Below are 26913 nucleotides of genomic sequence, written 5' to 3'. Positions count from 1 at the left end.
TATATACACCCCATTTTTTTCTTCTTTTTGGTTAATCAAATGTTTCTACGGTCACATCAATGACACATTTCCTTTTACTGATTCAAAAAACCCATATTTCATTAAACAGTCAGGAGGCCATGCTGAGAAAGCACTTGATTTCTGAAATTGAATCTAAATCTTCAAATTACTGTACCATAAGTATGTATGACATAAACTGAAGTGGACATGGTATACCATGTCCAGTGTTTGCCAGGTCTCTCTTGGAAATGAGATTTTTAATCTCAATGAGATTTTTTACCTGGATAAATAAAGGATTAATAATAATAATAATACACCATATAGATTTCAGTTGTTAAAGACACGCCCTAATGCTACTTCTGAACCTGATATGATAACTGAAACATAAAAAATGGATGTCTAGTTTATGACTCCATGTGTTCTCTTGTGTTCTTCTGTTTCCTTTCTTGCAGGTGATTTTGCCATACAACATATTCAGAATGAGCGTCACTCAGGTGAAGAAAAAGGCGTCCCTGCTATGCAACAATAAGCGTGTGAAGGAGGGGAAAGCAAGGAGGGTGAGGTTCTAACTTGCATTTTTTTCCTTTTACCTCTGTAATTTTGAAGCTGCTTGTAAGTTATGTTGTGAAATATAGCCATATGACAGCTTTCAGGTGACAAGGAAATGAAGATGTTACAGCAGATGTCAGAAGTGGGATTTTCTGACAAATAAACAGTATTCTATTTTCTTGTGACCTACTTCTTGCACACTGTCCCATTCTTTTTTAAATAATGCTTAAAATGACACGTTGTCCTAATAATCACTTTGGCTTCTCATGTAATTCTCAAAATGAATTACATGGCTACAGTGTTTTGTTGCATTGACCTCAGCCTAACCATTTTAGCTCTCTTCCACTTCACTTACAATTTTCTCAGGTCAGAATGTGGAATATTGAAGTCCATACTTGCTTACTTATTTGGTAAGATTGTTAAAAAGAAAAAATTAGGCTCATCATCAGTGTGAGCTGCGCTGTTACACACCTGACAGAAACTAGGTACAATGTTCAGGGATGCAGTGGAGGGATTAACATTTTCTACTCTGCATTAGTTGTCATTTCATCTCATGCTCTAAAATATTTAATATTTTCAAAATAAGTGCATCCAGATAGTCTTTAGATTTTATAAAGACTTCAATCTGTGATATTTTGAAACTAAAAGACTTAGTTTGTTACGAGAAGCCACCAGTTTGCTTTGTTTCCGTTTAGATATTGGAATCCATCAAGATTTTAAATAGTCAGATTTCCAAAATAAAAGCTCCCTCATTAGATATGGAAAATAACATGTTCAGAAATATAAGATAGGTAATGACAGATAATCAAATCAAATTGTAAAAAATATTCTATCTGCTGCAGATGCTCGTTTTTACAATCTTGTGGCATTTATCTCTCTAACTGCATAATAAAATGAATAATAATTATTATAATTATTAATGATAAAAGCATAAATATTGCATAAGCAGTTTTGCAGTTATGTTATTCATTTAGATTTAGAATTAAGCTAAAATCATTTTCCTTCAGAGAGACTAAGAGCAATTAGTTGTTTTTTTGCTTTAGGTGCACCAATGACAGAGGATTATGTAGAAAATACAATACCCAAAAAATGATGCACAAAATGAACATTATTTGAGTTTATGTATATGCAAGCATTAGAGCTGTAAGCTGAGCTGTTTCAAGAGCAATAGCCTACAGCTCAGCGCCTCATTACTGCTGATTAGGAGACCGTAAATAGGCCTGTGTTGCTGTGTGTTTGCAGGTGACTCCTTCAGTTTTCTCCCAGGAGATGTTGCAGTCCACAGAGGAGCGCCTGAGTAACACAGCTGAGGTGCACCCACCTCGCATCCTGGAGTTGCTTGACCTGAGCGCCGCTCCACATCACAAAGTAAATGCCAGCTATAATTCTGTGATATCACACTAGTTTAAAAACTTTCTTCCTATTACACACAGTGATACAGTATAACATTAACTGGGAACCAACAATAACAGTGGCAACAGTCTACCGTAAAAGGTGCAAATTGAAAGGGAGTTCTTATTTTTAAATATTTTCTTTGATATCACTTACTCCTGCCTAGCCTATTGCCTAGCAATATGTAGAGACTCTTGTGCTGCAGAAACAGCTCAGACCCTTCAGGTGAAGAACTGTAGAAAGGCCGCGGTTGAAATAATCAGGAATTAATCTCAATCACAGCACATTTGCCTGATCACCAGTCTGGTGATTTTTCACGCTCATCATTTGTAGAGTTGTCGCCACATTATATTTTCTCCCCATAATTGATTGTATATTTTAAAATTGCATCTGCACAAAAGCTAGGACTGCATAAAAAAGAGATGATTAATATTATTGGCATCATACTGTGTGTCCATCTTTTCACTGTTAATTAGGAAAAACACGTTTTCTTTTTACTGCTGATCATTACATCAATATGAATAAAAAGCTTGTTTAAATATTTACAAATATTATCATGTGTTTGTGCTCACAAACCAGCAAAGCAAATGCACTGTTCAATACGTATTTAGTGCAAAGTATGAGGTGAATTTGAAATCTAAAGCATTGTCTCTGTATGTGTGTTTGGCTAGGGTTCTTTTCCAGATATAGATCAGCCGCTTTTTCAGCCCTACCCTTCTGAGTTGGTCTTCCAGAATTTCTCTCCTGGACAGACCTACAAGTTACCATTGCTGCTTCTCAACAATGACAAGGTATATTAATCAATAAGAGTAATGAAGATCAAATAATTTTGAAATCAGCATGACTGTCAAGCCTATATTTGAATCAGAAACATTTGTGAAACAACACCACTGCAGCATGACTATTTGAAAAAGAGAAAATGTGGGGAGTGTGAAGAAAAGGTCATTGCTGACTGGAGGAAATCTGAATAAGATACCATGATAAGATACCGTTTTCAAGCAATGATTAATAATCACTACCTTTGTCCTTCTTGCTGTGCTGGGTTTATGCACTTATCTACAGTTTATGTTTATTTTTTTGTTCAGGTTTCACGGCAAGTGAAGCTGGAGCAGCAGAACTCCGTGTTTTTCAGTGTTTTGCCTTCAAGTGATGCACGCAGCAACGTTGCACCAGGAATGTCTGCCACTTTCACAGTCTTCTTCACCCCACACGAAAACAAGGTACAAGAGACGTTTGCATTTGATTGGACTTTGCAGCACAAAAACAAAGAAGCCTAGACTGAGAGAACAAAACACAAAGTCACAATAACCACATATAGGATGAGGATAACCTCATATGATCTTGTATAGCCTTTACCAGACTTTCTGCATAAATGTTTCATGAAGTCTTAGTTAGAATCAGAATCCACAAAAAAAAATTGTCCTAAATGTTGAATTTAACTAAATTAATTACATGTAAATTTTCTGTGTAATTTTGGTACGGAAATACAATATGAAATCAATCAAGAGAATATACTTAATTTGTATACATTTTCCTTAGTGTTTAATTATTTCAACAAATAACCTTCTGATTTTGTCACATATATAATTTTAAAAAATGTTTTTTAATTATTGGTTCATGTTTACTAAGGAAAGAATCTTTTTTTTTAAATTGTTTTAAGGGTTAGGACTCAAGTATGATATTTTTGGTTAGTTTGTTATTTACATTTGAATAACTGAGCAGCTAATGGAATAAACAGCTTGTTTCGCTCACCCCAAACCTGCAGCGTCAGATGGCTGCCACTTCCTGAGCTTCATTGTGTCTGTGGTTTCTTCCTGTTAGAAGGGAATTTTTCCTCCCCACTGTCACAAAGTGCTTGCTGATGGGGATTTCTCTATATTACTGTGGGGTCTTTGCTGCCTTGAGGTGACTGTTGTTGTGAATTGGCGCTATAAAAATTCAGTGTAAGAATCAAACTGGATAAAATTGAACTGCTGGTATGCCCAAATTCAGTGGCACAAAATTATTTAACAACTGATATAATAAAGTATATTGAGTTTATAGAGTTTGTGTGGTTGCAGCAGGCTTTTCTCCTTGTCTACACAGGACTACCACCATAGACTGGTTTGTGTGACAGAGAGGGAAAAGTTTGAGATTCCAATCCGGGCCATTGGGCCACGTGCCATTCTTGACTTTCGAGACAAGCTTGACTTGCCCGTGTGTCCTGTGAAAGCTTCAACTGAGAAGACTCAACTTGTTTGTAACGTAGGAAACAGCAAAGCCAAATTCAGGCTCCACACAGAGAGGTGAGAGTAAAACAGTCATTCTTGTACCCAGTGAATAGTTATTTTTAAAGTTCAGCTTGTGAAAACTGTTAAATACATTTAAGAAAAAAATTCAGAATCATAAGTGAACAGAAAACATTTTTTACCTACTTATCAAAAATTACACAATGGAGTCTTGGGTATACCTTTAACTAGACTTTACAGTACTTATTGTTGGGTCTAGTTAAAAGTTTGCTTTTCCTCTGTCAGTTTCTAAAACAGTAACCTATTATTGCAGGCCTTTTTCAGTGACACCTGAGTTTGGGGCACTTGATGTTGGCGAGAGTATGCAGGTGACTGTGGTTTTCCACCCAATGAACACAGGAAACCACAGGCAGGATCTGTTGCTGCACTACCATACTGGTGAGAAAACAAAACTGTGACACCAATGAGACTTGTGTTGAAGACTCTTCAAGATGTAACAGATAAATACACACTGATAAGGGGCTTGCGAGAGCGGTGCGTATGTGTTTGTTGGTTAGGGGACCAGTGAAGTAAAGGTGACATACTGTAGGTGATGAAAGAGAATATAGCCAGTCTTTAGGGAATGAAAATTCAGCTCATAATGGCTGTATTATATCACATTTCCTGCTTGGTATGGCTAGATCAGAGGGGTTGTTTTCTCTTCTCCCTGATTTCTTCTCATAGTACATGTTACATCTTAGTGACTTTGGTATACTGCCAGAATCTGGTATTTAGGAATCTCCTGTTGTCTTTCAATTAGACAAGAGTAACCCTGTTAAATTTCACTTAAATCCCGACAGTATTCCTCCATATTTTTACAAATGACTAATCAAAACAAAAATAGACAAAAAAGGTCTCTTGATACCTATTCTCCACCACTTATGTTACCCTGTGGTAACCAGTTACTAGGTCATAAGCACCATGATATCTTCTACTCAGGTGAAGATGTGTACATTAGCCTGCATGGGTCTTGTGAGGAACTGAACATCCACCTTGAACCTGACTCCATCTGGATGGAGAATACTTATGTCTCCCTGATCAGTACACGCACAGTGTCCCTCACCAACCACAATAGCATCCCTCTTCAGTACTGCTGGACTGTGTGGCCCAGCCAACAAGAAGAGGACCTGAGCTTACTGAGGTATTTATGCATGAGCACAAAATGTATTTATTAGAGCATGTGTTGCCAGAAATGAGCTCAGGTACCCATCACATTCTTTCTGTCGTGTAGATCTTTGTCCTTCTACTGGCCTCTTTTTCTCTCTGACCCTCCTCATTTGCTATTTGTTATACTTTTCACTGTCTCTCCCTACTTTTCTCTAGGGAGGGCTCAGTGCTCCAGCAGAAGGAAGAAGTCGAGCTAGGACAGTTGCTTAAGTCTGACCCTGCAGGGATCCATTACCTCCTGCTGCAGTCTAGAGCCCCACAGGAGCACAGAAGTCAGGATGCAAACGACTACCTCTTGGCCCTTTCACACTGTATAACTGTGGAGCCTCCGGTGTGTTTGTGTTTCATTGTCTTGTCGTGTGTTCACATGATTTTCCTCTTGCCAGACTGATTAGTTGAATACTTAAATGTCATTACATTGCCCATTGTTTCTTTTCCATCAACTCTAGAGGCAACAGTGCCTCCTATAGTACGTCTGCATAATGTAATAGTTTTAAGTGGGGAGAAGGAACAGGAGCAACAGCACTTGAAATTTGTTGATGTTTCCGTGAATCATTTCTTGCAGCATGCTCTACCCTCAGAGCTGTATTATTGCTGTGAGAACAGAATTCTGAAAAGGTTGATCAGATCTGATGTTAAAACTGTCACACAGACTTTGTGATCAAGACTGTTTGCATATAACGTCTGTCTGATTCTTCTGTGACATTAGAACCACAGACCTGTCCAGAGACCTTTAGAAAGTATGAGCTGCTCTGTCTTCTGTCCCCAACTCAGCCCCATTCCCTGGACAAAGAGATAGACAACACAGAGTTAGGGAGGTCACCTGCGTGTGTGTGTATGTGTAGAGTAAAGCCTGACCAAAAAATCAGTCGTTTTCTTCTTCTTACGTTTTTGTAATGTTTGCATTTTGTTTCACTAAAATAATTATTGTTGTCTTTACGTGTTTCAGGAGGGGGAAATATGGCCCAGCACCACAGCGAAGTTCACCATCATCTTCAAGCCTGAGGAGGCCAGACTTTATCAACAAACCATATACTGCGATGTCACAGGTTTATTCCGGTTTCTCAAACACACACACATACAGCAGCAAAAGATAATAATTCATAATGTTATCAGTTTAATCAGTACTTTTTGTCCATTTTAGTCATGTTTACATTGTTAAAAAATAGGGCAAAATCACAGAAACACAGAGGCAACTTTTAAAATTCACCGCCACATGCATAAAATCTGTGTGATGTTTTCTTTCCTGTGGCCCTACAAATTTCCTTTCTCTGTCTTTAGTTCTATTGTAACTCTTTCATCATGGCTGTTTGTCATCTTAGGATGTGAATCACCGTTACCCCTCACAGTCAAGGGCAAAGGCATGGGCCCTCAACTTGTGCTTAACTATGATGGGATGAACTTAAAAGATTTATTCATAGGTGAAAGATTTCGTCAAGAGGTAAGAAAACCAAGCCAGTGTGAACACGTTATGTTATTCCCAGTATGGCTCTAATGTAGAATGCTTGAGCTACAACTTTGTGTGAGTTGAATTCAGCCTTGGTGGATGCACTGCAAGGTTATAGTTCTTATCCACAAGATAACAAAACAGCATATATTGTTAAAAAAGCTGTAAAATAAAATAAAATAAAAACAAAAGTTTTTCTTTTGACAGTTTTAATGCACAAATGTAATGCTGAAAGATGATCAATATTGGGTATTTGTTCTCATACAAGAATTCATTCTTCAGGTGCAGTTGTCAAACAAAGGGCCAATTGATGCCCCTTTCAGGTGGTCAAGTCCTGACACCACTTTTGGCCGCTGTTTCTCCTTCAATCCCGAGGAAGGTGTTGTTCCCTCTGGCGCCTGCCAGATAGTGGAAGTATCGTTCTGCAGTCCCATTCTGGGTTCATTCTTTGAGGAGTTGCTGCTAAGTGTGGCAGGACAACCTCAACCACTGACCTTCACTGTTGGGTAAAGTTAGCAAGCAGCGAGCCAGTTCTCTGCCAGGACATTTACATGTAACACAGCACAAATAAAAGCTGACCCAGCTGTAGTAGTGGGTCTATTACACTCGTACTGCATATTTTCAAATCTTATTGTTCCCGAGGTTTCAAGGTTTCTTTGTCTCTTCTTTGCAGGGGTTCCGTCATTTGTCCCACAATCCACTTCAGTGTTTCAGAACTTAATTTTGGGGATGTAGCCTTTGGTACATCACTTTTGCTCTTCTAGTTTTTATAACATATATCCAGAGAATAATGACAGACATCATCTTAATATTTTCACATTTTCTCATATTTGCTTCTTTTAATCTCCCTGCATAGGTTTTCCAGTAACAGTTGGTTGTACGCTCTTCAACCCTTCCTTTGTACCCGTGAACTTCATCCTGCGTGTCTTGGGGGACGGGCTGGGCTCTCCTAGTGTTAGCTCATTCAAACAGATTTCGGATGAGTCACTGAAAGATTGGCAAGATTATAGTGCTAGAGATCTTCATCCATGCCCTGTGGAGTTCACGGTCAGCCCGGCAGCAGGCTCAGTGCGTAGCGTGTCCGATGTTGACATTAAGGTACAGTTTATTAACACCATCCCCACCACTGACAAAATAGTCCAGCAATCAGTGTTTTCATGTTATGAAATAGTAGGAAAAAACCTCAAATATTCTGTTTTTATTTTTATATACATGTAAATTATGTAGATTATTTAGATACTATAAAAAATATCTGGGCAATCTTGAAGGATTAGTAAATCTCATTGACATACTTTGCCGGTTTAGACAATAATCAGATCTCTAGCCAGCAGTCATCATCATTGTGGTTACCCTGTCGATACTGGGGTCTTTAAAGCTGAAGGTGACATTAATGAACTTTCCTTTCCTTTTAACCTTAGACACTTGTTTTTGTGGTCTTGCTGTATGTCTGTGCGATGTTTGTACAGGTCACACTGTGCTCCAACACAGTCAGGACATACCAGCTGTCACTGGTGGTGGATGTTGAAGGTGTTGGGGAGGAAATTCTGACTCTGCCTATAAATGCTAGGTACATAAACATGCTTAATGTCCAGACGTACTCAAATAAACAGTTATTGAAGTCATTTCTGTCACAGCAAAATGAATCTAACATGTCATACTGGGCCCATTTACACAGATCTTTATTCTCTATTAGCCTAAGACTGAAAATCTTTTTCCCTTTGAAAAGGGAAACGTAATAAAAAATGATGAATAAGAATGAATGACCATCCATCTGATATAGGAAAATAGAATGAAATGTCTTTGTTGTGGTGTCTTGGTTGGTGGATGAGACCCATAAAATCCATGAAATGACATACATTACTATAATTTTTCTCATTTACTTTTTACTATAAGTATAGTAGTTTTTACTCAGCTGTATTTGTCATTAGAGATTAAATGGAACATATTATGTTCATTACCAAGTCAAGCATCCCTTAAGGATCCCAATTAGTAGGGTGAGTGTTAAGTAATCTATTCTGTCATCTTTTTTCCTAAAGCAATATAGCTTTTTTTCTTCCGGTAGTCTCTGTTGCACTTTTGTTTGTTTGCATCCATTGAACTTGAACTTGGAGGATTAATAGAGTTTAGGCATGATGAAGTGCAATTACACATCTTTTATTCTCCTCACCTTTTCCTTGTTTTTCTCCTGATTGTCTGACTTGCTTTTTTCCCCTTTGTTGATAGGTGTGTTGTGCCTCAGATTTTGGTGGATACTCCAGTGCTACACTTTGAAAGGTGTTTCCTCAATCAACCCTTCGAACAGAAAGTGCGGTTGACCAACCCCAGCAATTTGCCTGCCTGCTACGGCATGCTTGATCAGGTTGGATGGATCACCAGAGCAACAACAATTATAGAGTTTACATGTTTTGGCAGCCACTAAAGTGTTTTACACTGTACCTTTCCTTTTCAATCAATATGAAGTTGGAGCCAGGAGAAAGTTAGCTTAGCGTAAAAATTAGAAATACCCACTTTTAGTTCGTCGCTTGCCACAAGGGGTCACCACAGGTAGCTGCACAAATTTGATTTGGCAGATTTCTATATCAGACGCTGTTCCTGATGCAACTGCTAAGGGATTTGTGTCTCTTCCTTAGAACAAACTGGGATCTTTCACTTGTTAGGCAAATGTGTAAACAGTTACACTGTGGAGCCATGAGCATAAAGATTGGAAATGAGCAAACAAAAGAACTGGCTTTGTCTAAATATAATCAAATGGTAAAAGGCCTTGTATAGCACTTTACTAGTCCCTAAGGACCCCAAAGCGCTTTACACTATATACAGTCATCCACCAATTTACACACTGGTGATGGCAAGCTACATTGTAGCCACCAGGACCTCTGACCACCACCAATAGGCAACAGGTGAAGTGTCTTGACCGGCAACCTTCCGATTACAAGGCGACCTCCCAACTCTTGAGCCACAATCGCCCACAAACAACACTGTGTCTGATTTGATTTCGTTTTCTCAGCCTAATAAACAGCTCACTCTTCTTATTTTGGAACTCTGCGTGTGTTTCTTGTATTTCACTCAAAAAATGTTTATTTGGGATTAAGTTTAGAAAGTTATGTCAGGTGGTTCCACAAAACTGTGTCATGTAACTGCTAAGAAAGCGTTTAAGTTTTATTTGTGTTATTTTGCTTTGAATTGATTTGGATTTTTGAGACAAAGGGCAACAAAAACTTTCGTTATATAATCAGTGACTGTGCTTCATATATATATATATATATATATAGCAGAGATGGATTCTTTGTGTACACATGCACTGAGGCAACTTGTGGGCGACCGTGGTTCAGGGGGCGCTTTGGGTCCCTAGAAAAGCGCTATATAAATGCAATCTGTTATTACACATGCACTGAAGCAACTTACCTAAACACATTTTGTACCAGATCTGTATGCTGACATTAAAACTTATAATTTAGTTTTTCTTTTTGCTCTCCCTGTTTTCAGGAATATGAGGATAATTCTTCGCTGCTTTTAGGCAGTTCTGCACCCAGAGGAGTGATTCATCCGGGCAGCTCCGAGGAGCTTCCTGTGCGTCTCCTAACTAAGGCCCCTGGAATGCTGCATCACACGATACGTATTGCTGTATTTGGGAGCTCCCAGCCACCCCTGGTCAGTGGAAGTGCATGTGTGGGAGTGCAAGTTGTGTGTAGGTCTGAATACCGGCATGGTGCTTATTCTCTAATCCTACTTCTGTTCTGTTTCAGGAAGTGGCCTTATCGTGTATTGGGCACGGGCCACTAGTTCACATTCAAACCACACAGCTACACTTTGGCAAAATCCCAGTTCTGATGGACATTGGCAAAACCCTGCTCCTGTCAAACCACTCGCCTATTCCAGCTCACTTTACCACTCCAATGGTACAAACACTCACCCAAGAAAATAAAAATACCATTTGTGACTTAGACAGGCAGGCACATACTATTTACTTCATATCTGTCCAACCATAGATCTGTTCACGTATTAGCAGTCCGACTTTCTTAATTGCTGTGATTGATTAATTATCAGTCTAATTGGATATGTAATTTATGAGCTAATGATTTTACTGCTATGGTAACTCTTGAAATAATTAGTTGCTGCTTAAATTTGAGAATGAGAATAAGGGGCTTCCTTTGCACTAGTCATTTTAAACCAAATTGTGACATTTTACCAATTTAGATAGACTAATGATAAAATTATGTAGTCTCACTGTTTGGTGTAACATTTATGCACAAAAAATGCTGTTAACCTTTATTGTTGACTAGACTTCAACTTTCATCTCTTGCTCTCGCTTAATCTCTTATCTCTCAGAGTTCATTCATAGCAAACCTTTGCAGCACAGTTATAGAAAATGCTCCCACTTGATATTTTCATGCATCACATTTAGTGCTGGAACGACCTATTGGAGCTTCTACGCTGCTTTGTGTTTTTTCCTCAGCTCATGATGTTCACACTATGAATAGACTCAGATTTTTGTTTCTGCTTCCTTAGACCATCAGAAAGCCCTTTTGGCGTATTGAGCCCAGTGAGGGGGAGGTGCCACCATGGAGCCAGGTGGAGCTCAAGGTCGTGGTGCATCTGAAGGATACAGTTCCGTTTGAGGGCAAGTTAGAGGTTTCCATACAGGACAGTCAGCCACTCACTGTCCTCCTGTCTGCCACTGGCACTGGCACTACAATTGTCAGTGACAGGCCTTTTGGTCCCAGCCTTGACCTGGGCACCCACTTCAGGTAGAAATCCCATTTTCATAGACTAAAATGGAGCGTTTCCTAGTTATTAATTCACGATGTAGATGTGGATAATACGACACTGACACTATCCTTCGTCTCTATTCTACTTTGTAAGTCATGAAGCATACCAGTACCACTTCAAGCTCTGCAACCATGGCAAGCGAGTACACCGGATGTACTGGAAGGTCGATACCTCACAGCCCACTGCAAAACTCTGCAAAGGTGGCACCTTGCCCGACCAAAGCTTCCTACCCCCTATCTTCACTCCTAAACAGAGAGATGATGCAAGACGTGGATCTTCACTCCCTTCCAGCAGGGAGAAGTCGATGGTTAGCCTCAGACCGTCTCGTCTGGAACTTTTTCCAGGTGGCTCTGCTGACATGGTGCTGACAGTCTCTGCAGACTCCCCAAAGGTGAAATAGTTTGTTGCAAGTTAAAGGTTTGCGCATGCACTAAATGACATGATGTAGCATAGTAAGCAGCATAGAACATGTAAATAATGCTTCTTTTCAACAACGCAGGTTGTACGTGAACGTCTGGTGTGCTACGCTATAGTTGGCCAGCAAGGGTATCAGGAGAAAATCATGTCTGTAGACATTGCTTGTCGCTTTGTGGCTCCGCTGCTCAGCATTTCCTCAAAGCAGCTGAACTTCTACATAAAAAAGGTTAGTCTTGAGCAAAAATTAGAAACAGTGCCTTGTCTAGAATAAAGGCATATACTGAATGCTCTCTATTGTAATGCTCTGTAAGTTGCATGTATTTTTAAATATTATCTAAAGCCTAGTTAAAGGCTAAAGTTAAATATCCATAAGCTACAACTTTGATAGATAGCTATGTCAGTCTTACAGGTGTCCTTAATGCATTTCGAGATTCACAACCAAATGCCACAAAGATGTTGTTTAGTTTAGGGATATTGTGACAGGATGTTCTAGCATATTCCAAACTCTGTATAGTTTAGTGAAAGCATTTAGATTATTTTAACATTCAGAATTTTTGAAAATTACAATAGTTTAACCTTGTTAAAGACATCATTAGCTCACAGTTAACAGCTAGTTGTCGATTAAACTGCAGCAGCTTCATTCCTGTCCTTTATTGTGGTTCATTTAATTAAGGATTTGTATATGTGTTACAGGTCAAAGGGGAGAGTATGCGGCCCCTGTATGAGAAGCTGATCTTGAAGAACGTGTCCTCTCTGCCTGTATCCATGAAGCTGTCGCTCATAGAACCTTTCTCTCTGTGTGAGGCCCCAGGGGAGCACAGTATAGCCACCACTAAGGTGCACATTGTTGTTTGCTAGTTGTTTTCGTTTTAAGTTCCAGGAAAGCAGATTTCCTGGATTCTCACTGTTCTGTGATAGAGCCATGCACCAATGTTTGTGAACATTTTTGTGGAAACATGTTGTGTTCTTACTGTCTTGTAGATGAGCTTTTCTCCAGATTAATGTTGTTATTTTGTTTTTGTTATTGTGTGTCATGGATATCTGTATGTGGTAGTGGGACTTCACTGTATGTGCACTTCAAACAGCTCCATTCAAGATATACAGATATAGTAGTTCAAATTAGGGCATCCATAATATGCAATTCGAATTCTGTAGTGGTGATTGAATGATCCTGATTAGAAGGATAATTCTGATAAACTTGGGTCCCGTGGCAGAATTATAATAAATATTTTATTAAATGATTTCTTTCTTCCAGGTGCAAGAGCATGCTCTGTGAAAGAAGTGCTCTTACACTGATTTGCCCAATATACTGAAGTGCTATAACTCCAATAATAGTCTTGTGTATTTTTTCCAGTCTGTGGTTTTAGGCGACAAGTGTGAGGCTGAGTTGTGGGTATGCTTTAATCCAGCTTTCTATAAGGATCGAGTGTCACACAATGTGGATGAGGTAACTATGATACATGCTGTTATCTTCTTTCAGTTGTGCATTTTTGAGCAGTGGCTTATTCACCTGGATTTACATTGAAATTAAATAGGCTGGATAGAAGTAACATTTACTTTTGTTTATTTATTTTTTTACTCATTTAATGATCTAAAACTAATGTCTTAATTAAGCTATCAGATAATCCTTGGCTTTGAATAAATGTTCACTTACTAACATAATTTTTTCCCTCTTTCTTGAAATGGTTTTCAGTATCTTGAGGTAAATTACTTGGGACACCCACAGCAGGATGTAGTGGACCTGCATGCAGAGGTCCACTACCCCAACCTCGACTTTCCCTCCACCACTGTAGATTTTGACTGTGTGTTAAACTGCACAGAGACTCACAAAGTCATGACCATCACAAACTGTTCCCTGCTTCCTGTGTCCTATTACTGGACCTTTCTGGATGACCACATTAACAGCAGGTATAGTCACACAGAATCTGGCCAAACAGGACTAGAACATGTATCACATTTATAAACCAGACACTGCAGTATCATGTTGTATAATTGTAAAGTGATTGTGTGGTAAGTCTTTTAAACCCAGATTTGTTCTGTTTTAGATGTTATGAGGGTCAAAAACAGCCAGCCACATCACTTAAGAAAGAGATTATAGTGCTATTACTGTGTTAATACAGAACCTATTTGGATATTTATTTTGACCAAGTTGTCTAGTGTCAAGTTTGAGATCAAGTATCTGACAGCTAAAGCAAATCCACAACAGAATCATGTGTGTTTGTATAAACATGATCAAAACATTTCAGTGAGTTAACTAATTTCTAATATCTGTACTTGTTTTTTAAAAAAGAAATCTTGGATCTGTAAGATGCCAAAGTGAGGAAATATCCTAAATATTTTAACTTCAGATCTGAGTAAAGTTCTCTTAAAGAGAGAGGAAATACAACTGCACGATCAACTGATTCTGATTTAAAAAAATGAAATAACAGGTCCACTTCAAGAAGATCTTGAATTTGTTTGGGTTTTTTTCCACCAAGATGCTAAAAGATAGTATCATACTTTTCCTTCTTTGCAGAGAATTTTTCATATGTTCCATTTATTGTAAGATTTCAATGCAGTGATTATGAAAAATATATTTTTAAGTTTAGGGATGCTTTATTTGACTATTTTGCTCTTATAGAAAAACAGAGATGCTGAAAGGAAAAAAGAAAAAGAAGCAGAAACTTTCAGAAAGTCAACAGGAAGAATGGAGGCTCTCCTCTGCAACTCTTTCACCTGCCTTTTCAGCTCCTCAAACCCCCCTGCTAGCTGCAGATCAACAGAGCAGCACACAAGCTTCTGTTCGTGTGGAGGAGGTAAGCAAATATTTCCATGTAGGAAATTTCTTCTTTTCTTTCAGGCACACAAAACATAAGCAGATTTGTTATCAAAAGAAACTAGACATAACATTTATGTCCAGTTACTTATGAGTCTTTGCTAAAATAATACAACAATGCCCTTTAAAAAGATAAAATTGTTTTATTGTCACAAGCCAGTTGTGTTGTGTTGTGGCGTTCCAAACAGATTACCAACAGTGCCCTCTGGTGGACAATCCATGCAACATGAGTAATGGTTGAAGGGCATTTCTCCTGTTTTCTTCATTTCTTCATCCATGAATTTTCATAGTAGATTCATGGATGTAGTGAAAGAAGGCATGCAGGGGGTTGGTGACATGGTCCGCTGTGATGACGCTTAAAGCAAGCAGCTGAAAAAAAGAATAAATCATTTGGACTCTAGTTGCAGCTATGATTATGTTCTTCACTGATTCAATCATAGAGTAATTTTTTTATAATCAAATTTCATTAGATTCTTGTCTATACATTGTAAATATTTTAAATGTATTGTCCACCATCTTTCAAAACTAAGATTCAGAACATTGCTGAGAGTAAAACCTAAATAACATCTGGTTTTCTCGTTGTGTGTGTAGGTATTTGATATTTTGCCGACACATGGTCATCTGCAACCTGGGGATCAGCAGGCAGTCACGTTCTCTTTCTACGGCCACGAAAATATCAGCAGACAGGTGGTCACGCAGTGCCATGTAGAGGACGGGCCTACATATGAAATCATTCTCAGAGGACACGCATCAGAAATCAACTACACCCTTGACACCACCCATTTGGACTTTGGCCAGCAGGTGCGTATACAAGGCACCTTAATTCTTACGTTTCTTACGGGTATCTTTACTCCAGCCAGCTCCATCTCTCCAGTGGTTAAAGTTCAAAGTGTAAGTATTTGGACTCTCAGCTTAAACACATTCAATTTAAAATAAAATAATGAAATCTACATTAAGTTACCAAATCTCAGATTTAATTTTAGTACCTTTATATTAATATAGAAAGAACTGTGTGGAGCAGTTTTAACATGAAGATAACGATAAAAGGGCTCCCATTTGACTCAGAGCCTTATAATTCACAATAGTTTACATTTAAACTGAGGTGCAAAGAGTACAAATTTCTAAAGGTAATAATGAGAATACAATTCAAAACTACTCAGATCCAAAGCATATTGCTTTGCAAATTGCTGTTAGACCCTTCAAGAAGTGAGTTGGGTTGACCTGTGTGAATGCCTAAGAAAGGGAGGAAGGGTCAAATGATATTCGCTGAAACATTCGAAATGACACCATGTGCATCTCTCAGCTTAGTTTTGAACACTTAGAAAGTTAAACACTGTATAGAAAGACTTACATTTACCATATTTCTATACACCAATCAGGCCTAACATTATGACCACTGTCAAGTGAAATGAATAACACTTTTAATTTTTGTACATCATGGCATCTGTTAGTAGATTGGATTTGATTCAGAGTAACATGTTTTTGCTTGCCCTGCTTGGGCCCTTTCTCATATTTTCATAAACCTTGAGATTAAAAAAAAAAAGTCCATTACGGTCAATGCTTTTTTTTTTGAAAAACAAATTGTTTTCTCTACCAAATTCAGTACATTCGGTCACTAGGTGGAGTACTTTGTCTGTTTGCAGTAAGCGGCTTGACATGATCATTAATAAAAGTAAAGGTGCAGTTAACTTTAAAAGGCAGAACAGTGTTTCCTCTCTCCTCTTAGTCTTTGTCCTTTGCTTCTAGCTTTTTCATTGTGTAGGTGAAGTTGATGTAACCCTGACAAATACGGGCAAGGTGGGCTTCAAATACAGTATACACCCTCATAGAGAGGAGGAGGATGAAGGGGTTGGTGAGAAGGAAGCACGGCAGATGAAGGTCTTTGAACATGAGGTCAGACCTGGTTGGCCTACAGTCATTCCTGCTCAGGTGAGCTTATGAGTTTGCCATTTCAATTGTGGATGTTCAAAGCTATTTTATCACAAAAAGGATGGCTTTCCTTATGTGTGTGTGTGTGCGTGTGTGTGTTTTTGAGACAGGGTTACCTTGATGCAGGCATGGTACAGGTTCTCCGTGTACTCTACCTTCCGGGCATTCCTGAAGTGTTTAAGAAGAAGCTTCAGATGCAGGTGGCTTTCCTACCACTGGAGGAGATCACTCTGACTGGTGTGGGAGTGTTCCCCAGGATCAGCCTGAATTTACCACGAATCCTGTGTATGCACACACACACACACACACACACACACACACACACACACACACACACACACACACATGCACGGAGATGTGTTCAATCCAAAATCAATGAGCTAAAAGATGAATATTTCGCTCATTTAAATTTACTTTAAAATAGTGCTTTTGCTCAAAATAAATAAATGATTCTGCATCAGACAAAAGGGCTGAAAGTAGGACTTATAAATACATATGATTACATCAGTGTGTTACCATCTTATAGAACTATATAAGGATGTTGTCAATTATCCTTGTGAACTCATATTTCCCTCTTTTTCTCTTTAAACCAGTTTTGTTGAAAAGCATCAAGCTCAAACGGTCCATAATAGACCTCTATTGTGATAACAGTTCTTGAGACACAAATTCAACTTCTTATTTCTGCACTGTGATTTCTCTTACAGCAGAGGAGTGTTATAGTGACGTGTTACAGCAGGCCAGAACAGCTGTGGAGAAAGATGGAGTCAAAGAGAAGCTTATATATGAATTTACTGTTCGGGGAGGAGCAGCAACAGAGGCGACGCGCACACTCACAGTCAGTAACTTCATATTAGTGACACCTCACATTTTCTATACTTTTGTTGAGGATTAAGAAAAAATACCTATTAATATGTATGCTGACTTGATATTGTGGACATGTAGGGAATTTATGAGGATTTGTAGGGAAAATTAAGCACAAATAAAATCCCTTATTGCAGAGGTATTTACAGTTGTAGATTGGTAAGGTTTGTTTGTTTCCTCTGTTGAGGTTTGAGTGTTTTTACCACTTCTTCCATCCCCTGCTATTCTCTGTTCTCTCTTTGACCTCTAGTATGAAGATCTGCTTCACATGGAAATTGAACGATTGTTGGTCAAAAAAAATGCTCTTGCTGTGGTTGATAACTTGCTGGAAACTGAAGAACCACAAGAGTCCTTCAGAAAGTGGAACAAGCTAATAAAGTATGTAAACACAACTACACACATGCATTTTGGTGACTCTGTTTTGAAGTGAGAACTTTGTCAAACTGTGCTGGGGAATTTGTGACTGTTTAGCTTTTTTTACTTTGTGCACTCTTGATACGATGTCATTATATCTCGTTGAAAGTCCACAAATCTATAATATAATGTATAAGATACTTCAGTTCAGTATACAAAGCAAAATTATATTTAGTAAAATTATAATACATATATTCTAAACATTTTTACAGACTTTAGTCTATAACAATAAGTTATATTGCTAACATGCTTGTTTGTGCCCAGTGTTTTATTCTTATTATTTAAATCTTTTTCCCAGGTTCCAACTCCCAGAGTACATTCTGGATTTTGGTTTTGTCATTCCTGGCAAAGTCGTGAGTCGTGCTGTGAAGGTCAGCAATAATGGATTAATACCTGTGTCTTTCCATCCCACTAACAAACATCTTGGAGACACAGGTAATATAATGTCCTCCTACTTTTTTAGGTCATCATCGCAGGCAAAGACAACCTGTGTTTTTTTAAATGCTTGAAATAAGGATTAGTGGGGTCCGGTTCATTGATGAATCTAAATTGTCCATAGGTGTGAATGTGAGTGTGAATGGTTGTCTGTCTCTCTGTATTAGCCCTGCATCAGGCTGGGAACCTGTCCAGGGTGTACCCTGCCTCTCATCCTGTGGTAGCTGGGATAGGCTCTCCAGCCCCCCTGCAACCTTGACAAGGATAAGCAGAAGAGAATGAATGTATGGATGAATGGTTGGATGGATGGATGGATGGATGGAATAAGGATATGTTTGGAAGTGTATTTAATACAACTGGCGCTGCTTTGCAGCATCAAGTATTGATTTCTTATAGTTGTTTTTTTCTAGCTTAGTGTGTTCTGAAAGAAGATACAGTAATAGAAAATGTAGATTTGTAGCAGTTTTGAAACCATCTTCATGTCTAAAGCTTTTGTACACAGTGGTGAATTTAAGTATTCACCTCAAGTATCATTTTTTTAAATTTCTCTTTAATTTAAATGATTTTAAAATAATTTATGACTCTTTTTGGTTCCTCACAGGTTTCACAGTAGACTTTGAAAGCATGAAGAACCAACCCCGTGATGAGACGAAGAGTTTCACAGTTAAATTTGACCCACAAGGAGTCAACCTGGATTTGGGTTATACGAGTGCTATTCTCCCGATCCAGGTATACACAGGCTTACACCTGTACATGTCCACAAACTAAATTTGTGTCTTTTCACTCTCCCTCTATAAGTCATTTTGGATCTAAGAGGATTTTCTTTGCTGTTACAGGTCGCAGGTGGTCCAACGGTGCAAGTGCGACTGTGTGCAGTGGTAACCATGCCAGCTGTCACAGTTTCCAGTGATACAATTCAATTTGACACTCTGCAGTGTGGCATGTGTCAGGTACACCATGATAACAATGGATGATGACTCTGTGAAAGTTCTTTTCTCTTCCTATTCCTTTCTCGTCTAGTATTTAATTTGAAATACTTAGTAAGTCAAAAATTGCTGTGCCTTGAAAATATTTTCCAAGGCACAGCACATTTCCCCCATTCTTTCTTCTAATTCCACCATAATAAGCAACAAACAATACAAAAGAGTACAAACAATATTTGTACTGTATACAAAATTATTACAAAAATCAAGCAAACGATAATAGCGATTCAGTTTCACCATCTAAGTGTATAAATAAGGCTCAAATATTTATATTAACTCTCTGTCTGCGTTTTTTGTTTTTTGTTTTTAAGCTCTACTGTTATTTCATTGCATACAAAAACCAAATTCACAACCTTAACTCATGTTTCATCTTTTTAATCCATCTTTTATATACTTTGTGTATAAATTGAATTAATTTTCTTCATTTGTGATTGGACTGAAAGATGTAGGTAGAATCCTATAACCATCCACAGTCAGATGATACAGAGAACCAGTGGGTACTTTCATTCAAATATAGCACCTTTCAAGACAAAGATCACAAAGTGCTTCACAAAAAAAAACAATAAAAATTTAAAAACAAAAACAGAATAAAGAACGAGGTAACTAAATGCAAATCAGAAAGATGAGTTGTTTTTTTTTTTTTTTATTATCAGAGACCACTGAGTCCACAGATCTAAAACTTAAAGGGAGAGACCTCCAGCATCTGTGGCCCATTCTGGCAAAAGTGCTGTGTCCTTTAGTTTTCAGCTTGTATGATGTACAGTAACTGTGTCCTTATCAGAAGACCTCAGGGACCTCTTGGACGTATTGCTGCAAAAGTTTAATGATTTAAGCTGGTGCTTGACCATTAAGAGCTCTAAAAGTCATAACCAGATGTCACAGTCTGTGCTTGCTGACCGTGTGGAGTGTGAATAGTGGACCCAAACGCAGACAAAGCGAAGCATGGAACGTAATTTGGTTTTAACAAAAACCGAGCTGTTTAATATAGCTGATGGAAAAAATACTAAACAAAGGGCAAGGTATGAAACTAAACAATAACCTAAACTGAGCAAACTAGAATTAAACATGGAAAAACCCTGAACACGGCCATGGAAAAATCTGGACACGAGGAACATGAATACCTGGAACATGAAACATGGAAAGCAGGTGACCTGACAACAAATGACAGAAAACTCACTAAATACACAGAGAGGTGACGAGGAGAGTGGAAACACATGGGGAACACAGCTGAAATGAACATGACCCCACAAGCAAAACTAAACACACTGAACAGGGAACATGAGACTGTCAAAACAAAAAAGGAAACATAGGGAGACGTAGACTGGGACACGTGAGCTTGACACAAGGGTCGAGGTAAGGCAGACATGAGAGCCAGAGAGAGGGAGTGAGGGAACACGAGAGAGAGGGAGGAGGAACATAACTCAGACATACAAAGGATGAGGAAGACCTAAACACAGGGTACACGACAGACTCATACACCGAAGACATGACACTATGGACAATGTAGTGGGGAGACACAGACATGGGAGGAACCTAAATAGACAAGAACTAAATAGAGAAACATAGGGTTCAAACATAGAACTAATAAAAGCATTGATAACAATTTCCAGTTTAGAGCATGATACAATGGTACTTAACCTAGAAATATTTCTTAAGTGATAAAAACATCTTTGTGTAATTTAAGTTTTCTAGGCTTAAAATTATTGCATTTTGAAAAACAATACTTAATTCATTTTAACCAGGTGAACATAAATTGAGTCTGATGTGCAACTTAAAAAATCAGTCGAGACAAGAATCTTTTTGTTTCAATGAACAGTGAAAATCAGAAATGGTTCTGCCAGGTAGGTGCTTAATCCTCGGGCTGGCTGAAACAGACAGAAAAACCTGAAAACATTTACAACATGCATGACTGACTTCAGAATGCGAAGGAAGGCATATTTTTCTCCAAAACATTGACTAAGAGATAATAGATCCTGACTGAGTTAGAACAGATATTAAAATACAGTAAGTAGATGCTGTGTGTATAAAACAGTTATTAACAGTTAATGAAAGTGGTTATTTTTATGTATTTAACAAATATACTGGGTCTGCTACTTTTGTTAGTGTTTGTTTTGAAAACATTAATGGGTTCAAACATGTTTGAATTACAGTGTGGCCTTAAGACAACAATTGTGATGGCTAAAGATCCAAACGGGACACACACACACACACACACACACACACACACACACACACACACACACACAAATAATTGCAGTGTGTTCCACTGAGATGAAAAAAATATATGCAATTACAGTAAAATCTATTATTCAAAGCTAACCACATTTGCAAATTTCTCATCTCTATATTTGTTTTCTTGGACCTGAACATCTTTATATAATTCACAGTCCTTAGTTATCATTACTAGGCCATGGTGCAGCCTTTCACATCATCTTTTATTTTAAATTTGCCTTTTTTTTTACCAGTTCTTCCTTTAAGTTTCTTCTGATTGGCTGTTCCTCACAATTAACAGTTTTGAACAGCAGGTAGGCACAGCTGTCAAGCACAGAGCTCTAACTGGGCTCACTGTGGTGCCCTCCTACATATAGTTACCAAGAAATTTATTTATTTATTTTTTTTTAAATTTTATTTATTTAGGACAGTGCATGTTAATGAACATAAATGTAAAAGAAAAAATGACATGAATGTAAACATACCAGATTATAGCCAAGGGCTAATTTCCATCTGTTATCCTTAAGCATAAAAAATAGACATAATAATTCATAAAAATTCATCATTCATTCATAATAAAAACTCCATCACCAAACTCACACATACACACCATTCTGTTCCCAAATAAAACATTAAAACTATACAACTCATACATGATCACACACTTGATTTGTCCATAACCAGTTTTTAACCTTTGCCTTAAACAAATTGAGTGTAGAGCATTCTCTAATGGGTTGAGGACGACTGTTCCACAGATGGCCACCCTTGACAGAGAGGACGTTCTGCCCAAATGCTGTCCGTCTGTGGGGTATAAACAAGTTTCCTCGGGTTGTAGCTCGAGTGGTCCTGTCTGAGCTTTTTTTATGCCTAATGAACTGCTTTAGTGGTGGTGGAGCAAGCTAGTGTAAGACTTTATATATTAAACACACTCTTTTAAGTTTCACTAAGTTATTGAAGTTCAGTAATTTATGTTTTTTTAACACATGGCAGTGGTGGTGGGAAGTTGGTTTTTTGTCAAGTAGTTTTAAACTTCTTTTATAAATGTTTTCAATAGTTTTAAGTGTTGTTGGACAAGCAAGTGACCAGGATGTCAAACAATAGTCCATATGAGAGATGATCATTGAGTAAAAATACGTTTTTGCAACATTCATATTTAAATTATTACATATATGATTAAAATTTCGATTATTAAATTTAAGTACCTGGGACTCTTTATTTATGTGACTCTTGAAGGATAATGTTGGGTCTAGAATGACCCCAAGATATTTAAATTCTGGAGCTAATTCAAGCTCTACTCCATCCAGGAATATGTTTGACTGCTTCAAGTTTATGGGGCGTTTTGAAAAATACATACAGACAGTTCCAGTAAATCAGTGAATTGTCAGACCTATACATTCAAACCTTTGGTATTCTAAAGGCATGAGTAAATCTCTTTAATTGAAACCAGTTTTAACTTGCAGTAATGTTGTGCAAAATGTAAGAATTTCTTTATAACCCAACAGATGAAGACAATACAGCTGCTGAACCATGAGTCTGTGCCGTGTCACTGGAGCATAGCTGAGGAGGTTAAGCCTTTTAAAAAGGTATGACTGTTGTTATTTTGTGGATAATATAAAAAATGGAATCCACAGGCCATCTGTGTCATGGCAAGAAAGATATCAGATAGAGAGAAATACAATAAATGTGATGCCTGCATTTGTTCTTGTTCTCACTCAGATCGATAAGTTCCTGCCCCTCTACAAGCGTAAAAGAGCCTTGCAGGAGCAGCGTCCACCTCCAGTGGTGTTTGAGATGTTTCCCTCCTCTGGTGTGCTGTCCCCTAGTGAACGGGTCAATGTCCACATAAAGTTCAAGCCTGCTGATGGGGTGAACTGCTTTTAATATTAGAACAATAACTGTTAGATATAATTAGTAGCATAACATCATACTGCTTAATCATGAAAAAGTAGCAAGAGAACGTGATATAAAATATGACAAAAGACCTACTGTTTTGCTCTATTTGTCTTTCAGTGTCCTTACAACAGACGGCTAGTGGTGCGAGTCACTGACAGCACCCAGGAGGTGTTCATCACAGCTCAGGGTCAGGGTGAGGATCCACATCTCGAGTTCTGCCCTTCGGTACTCGAGCTGGGCCCTTGTCTCCCTGCCAGCACTGACGTTGAAGCTGAGGTTACAGTGAAAAACCCCTGTTCTTTCCCCATTGAGTTTTACTCCCTGGAGTTTGACACACAGTATCTCCAGGAAGAAGAGGTAGCACTTTTTTCCTAAAGTTTCAGAAATATTGTTGCAAATTTACTTTAAAATGAAGTGCATGATTTTTAAAGGCAAGGCTACAAGTGGTGTAGTAATATGAAGAGATTATGTGATTTCCTTTCATTGGTAAAATATGGCATGATTAAAAAGGCATCAGAGAAAGAGACAAAGTAGAAATGCTGTGCAATGCAATTTTTTCACTACAGTTAATCTCACACAGCTTTCCTGAATTAAATGAGGTGTCTCTAATAAGACATTTTTTTCTGGGTTTTTAACTGCCCTCTCTTCTCATGGTCACATGCAGATTCTGCGTTTGATGCAGGACTATAAAGACAACAGTGTGTTACTACTTCCTCCACGTGTCCCGGGAGAAGGGCTTCCCTCAGAACTGCTGGACTATTACAAGGAGTATTGCTCCAAGATGAAAGACGAAGGTATCTTTAAAGATACCTAAGCAGCTATTGATAATATACACACAGTTATGTCAGCACATATTTGTTTTAATGTCTGTCATAATGTCACTTTTAATCGATCTGTGTGCCCCAGAGCTGAAGGCAGGTACGGGTCATGATGATCAAAATGAAGACACACAGGGAGGAAAAAATAAGCCTAAACTAGATGAAGACCACCCAGAAATTAGAACTACAGGTGTGAAACCACCTGAAATGTGTAAGTACAGCAAGTTTCTTCTTTGTTGGTTCTCAGTCATCCAGGCTATGATCACCTTGAGTTGAAAGCAACAGCACTTCTTTGTAATGTCCTTTAAGATGTTTCACTTCTCATCTAGCAGTTCATAAAAAAATGCCATCAATTTTCAGACTTGTGTAATTTTCTTTGCAAACATTATTTTGCTTGTAAAATTAACATTTAAATTCAAATTCAGTTTTCTCAGAATTGACCAGATTGGCGAGCAGCGAGAGTCTAAGACAGTTCGAGATGACCCCTATCTGCAGAGCAGTTGCCCGACATATGGGTGTTGACCTGTCACCTGAGGCTCTGATTGGACGCAACTGCAGAGGCATTGCTATTATCGTATATGGAGCCCCACTGACAGGTTTAAAAACACATTCTGCAATGAAAGAATTTAAATGACGATAGTGAATGAAACAATCATCCCCTGCTGGAGTCAGTTAACTTGATATAAAAGGTGTGTGTGTGTGTGTATATGTGTGTGTCTCTTTTTTTTTTATCAGATAAGAGCAGCATAGCAGCTGCTCTGGCACTTCGGTATGGAGCAGCGTGCCTCTGTGTTGATGATGTGGTTACAGATATGCTTTTAAATGGCACTTCACCGGTTAGCCTGACAGCCAGACAACTCTTTGACTTTGCTGCTACAGAGCATGCTCAGAAAAATGCTAAGGAAGCTGGTAAGCTGGAAGCTAGAAAGCAGCTTGTGATGGAAAAATGAGTAACACCTTTAACTGGTCATTTTCAGTTTTAAGTAAGCGGTTAAGAGCTGGGCTGCAGCGTGATTCAGCTGTCAAAGGAAAAGAGGGTGCGACCTGGGCAGATTGCCAGTTTATTGCATGGTCTGAAAAAAGCATCATCTTTAAAAACCGTCCCAAAACACAGATACATGTTTCAAAATCAGAAAGGTTTTAATATGGTTAGAAAACTGAAATTAAATTATGAATTTATCGTTGGTGTGAACAGGTCAAAACAAAAGACACAAAAAATAGCCTGATATCAGGCAGCAATACCAACTCTTTATAGCCTGACTCTCAAATCTGCAGCCAGGCAAACACAATAAGGACAGAAGAGTAAACCTTCTCTATATGTGATTGTTGATTTTTATTAAACTGTTTTGTTTGTTTTTTCATTTAGCTAAACACATATTAATAGTTGTACTACAAAGTGATGAAGAAAATGTACACGGCAGTATAAAAACTCATCAGAATTTAGAACATGGTCTAAAAATGAAAATTTCCTTGGGACTAAACCATTAGAACCTACACTTACTGTATCCTCTGCAGCAAATTAAATGAAGCTTACCCCCATCCTTAGAGATATTTCAGATCTTTTACAGTAAGGCAGGATACCATAGCAGAAGAGTAACTAAAAATTACCCACCTGCTACCAGGTCTGGTCATTCAGGAAACGTCTGGATCAGGACCCACAGCACCTCTTGAAGCCTCCGATCCAGATTCATCGCCTTTTATACAAAATACAGCCAACAACTGTGAGGACAACAGTAGTGAAAATGACTCCAAGGCTCCCCTGATGACTGAAAATCAACACATTGTCCATTGTCTGGTACATTTTCTCGAAGTATCTCCGTATCTGTTGTCTTTGAGCTTTTCACAGGACTTTATTTTGTTTGTTTTTACTTTTTCTTTCTGTTTTAATGTATTTCTTTTCTCTATGAATTGGTGGTCTGGTCCTTGCTTTGCAGTTAAATAATTCATTTAAATTTCATTTCCTTTACACCTCTATACAAAACTATTGTATAAACTGTGAATACAGAGTAATTGTTACTCATAGAAAACCAATTTATTTAGTGTGATTTTGCTTCAGGGAGGAGATGTGACCACACTGAGGAGTCTGTTGCCTGAGCATTTACTGGTTGATATCCTAGCAGAAAGATTTCAGGTGAGGTATTACATGGTGTGTATATACAGAAAAGTGCAAACTGAATAACTCTTAGCCAGTGCTGTGCAATAAATTGGCACAAATAAGGAATGTTTTCTCTGATGTTTCTCTATTTATTTTGTAATTCTCTCTAATGTTGGTGCTTATGTTGTGATTACAGTTAAGCGATTGTTATCGTGGAATAGTGATTGATGGCCTGGACTCAGCGTACACTCGGGTTCCAGCGAGCACTCTGCAGGTTGTTCTCAAGGCCTTAAGTAACCACAAACACATCTATTTGGTCAACTTATCTGACTCTTATACAGCCCTGAAGGCACGGGAAAAAGCTCAAAGCGAAGCTGAAGGTAAAATATTTACAGACAGAAATTCTTATACCTGTGAACAGACCTTATAGTTGTCATGTTTATGTATTGAATT

At 38.2% G+C, this 26913-nt stretch overlaps 1 protein-coding gene across 1 annotated transcript in view; it reads left to right on the top strand.

The window, feature by feature from the left end:
- hydin (HYDIN axonemal central pair apparatus protein) overlaps positions 1 to 26913 on the top strand; it is a 63940-nt gene that overhangs the window by 543 nt on the left and 36484 nt on the right. Inside the window, exons 2-43 of the mRNA XM_013907938.1 lie at positions 453 to 557; positions 1792 to 1917; positions 2613 to 2732; positions 3027 to 3161; positions 4027 to 4226; positions 4483 to 4607; positions 5148 to 5349; positions 5532 to 5706; positions 6325 to 6424; positions 6698 to 6816; positions 7105 to 7328; positions 7496 to 7563; positions 7679 to 7920; positions 8289 to 8389; positions 9046 to 9181; positions 10306 to 10470; positions 10566 to 10718; positions 11329 to 11567; positions 11683 to 11980; positions 12089 to 12232; positions 12700 to 12843; positions 13361 to 13453; positions 13700 to 13914; positions 14627 to 14801; positions 15413 to 15622; positions 16568 to 16750; positions 16861 to 17035; positions 17455 to 17585; positions 17862 to 17989; positions 18324 to 18460; positions 19062 to 19189; positions 19297 to 19410; positions 23157 to 23237; positions 23371 to 23520; positions 23665 to 23904; positions 24212 to 24341; positions 24454 to 24576; positions 24791 to 24961; positions 25101 to 25274; positions 25988 to 26160; positions 26422 to 26496; positions 26657 to 26840. Coding sequence (XP_013763392.1) covers positions 480 to 557; positions 1792 to 1917; positions 2613 to 2732; positions 3027 to 3161; positions 4027 to 4226; positions 4483 to 4607; positions 5148 to 5349; positions 5532 to 5706; positions 6325 to 6424; positions 6698 to 6816; positions 7105 to 7328; positions 7496 to 7563; positions 7679 to 7920; positions 8289 to 8389; positions 9046 to 9181; positions 10306 to 10470; positions 10566 to 10718; positions 11329 to 11567; positions 11683 to 11980; positions 12089 to 12232; positions 12700 to 12843; positions 13361 to 13453; positions 13700 to 13914; positions 14627 to 14801; positions 15413 to 15622; positions 16568 to 16750; positions 16861 to 17035; positions 17455 to 17585; positions 17862 to 17989; positions 18324 to 18460; positions 19062 to 19189; positions 19297 to 19410; positions 23157 to 23237; positions 23371 to 23520; positions 23665 to 23904; positions 24212 to 24341; positions 24454 to 24576; positions 24791 to 24961; positions 25101 to 25274; positions 25988 to 26160; positions 26422 to 26496; positions 26657 to 26840 — 6484 coding nt within the window. The 5' untranslated portion in view covers positions 453 to 479. The remainder of the gene's footprint in view (positions 1 to 452; positions 558 to 1791; positions 1918 to 2612; positions 2733 to 3026; positions 3162 to 4026; positions 4227 to 4482; positions 4608 to 5147; positions 5350 to 5531; positions 5707 to 6324; positions 6425 to 6697; positions 6817 to 7104; positions 7329 to 7495; positions 7564 to 7678; positions 7921 to 8288; positions 8390 to 9045; positions 9182 to 10305; positions 10471 to 10565; positions 10719 to 11328; positions 11568 to 11682; positions 11981 to 12088; positions 12233 to 12699; positions 12844 to 13360; positions 13454 to 13699; positions 13915 to 14626; positions 14802 to 15412; positions 15623 to 16567; positions 16751 to 16860; positions 17036 to 17454; positions 17586 to 17861; positions 17990 to 18323; positions 18461 to 19061; positions 19190 to 19296; positions 19411 to 23156; positions 23238 to 23370; positions 23521 to 23664; positions 23905 to 24211; positions 24342 to 24453; positions 24577 to 24790; positions 24962 to 25100; positions 25275 to 25987; positions 26161 to 26421; positions 26497 to 26656; positions 26841 to 26913) is intronic.

The sequence above is a fragment of the Pundamilia nyererei genome, unplaced genomic scaffold, assembly GCF_000239375.1.
Source record: "Pundamilia nyererei isolate P.nyererei 1_Seehausen unplaced genomic scaffold, PunNye1.0 scaffold00626, whole genome shotgun sequence".
Classification (NCBI taxonomy): Eukaryota; Metazoa; Chordata; class Actinopteri; order Cichliformes; family Cichlidae; genus Pundamilia; species Pundamilia nyererei.
The sequence above is the reverse complement of the archived record's forward strand: the minus strand, read 5'-3'. Positions and strand labels throughout refer to the sequence as shown.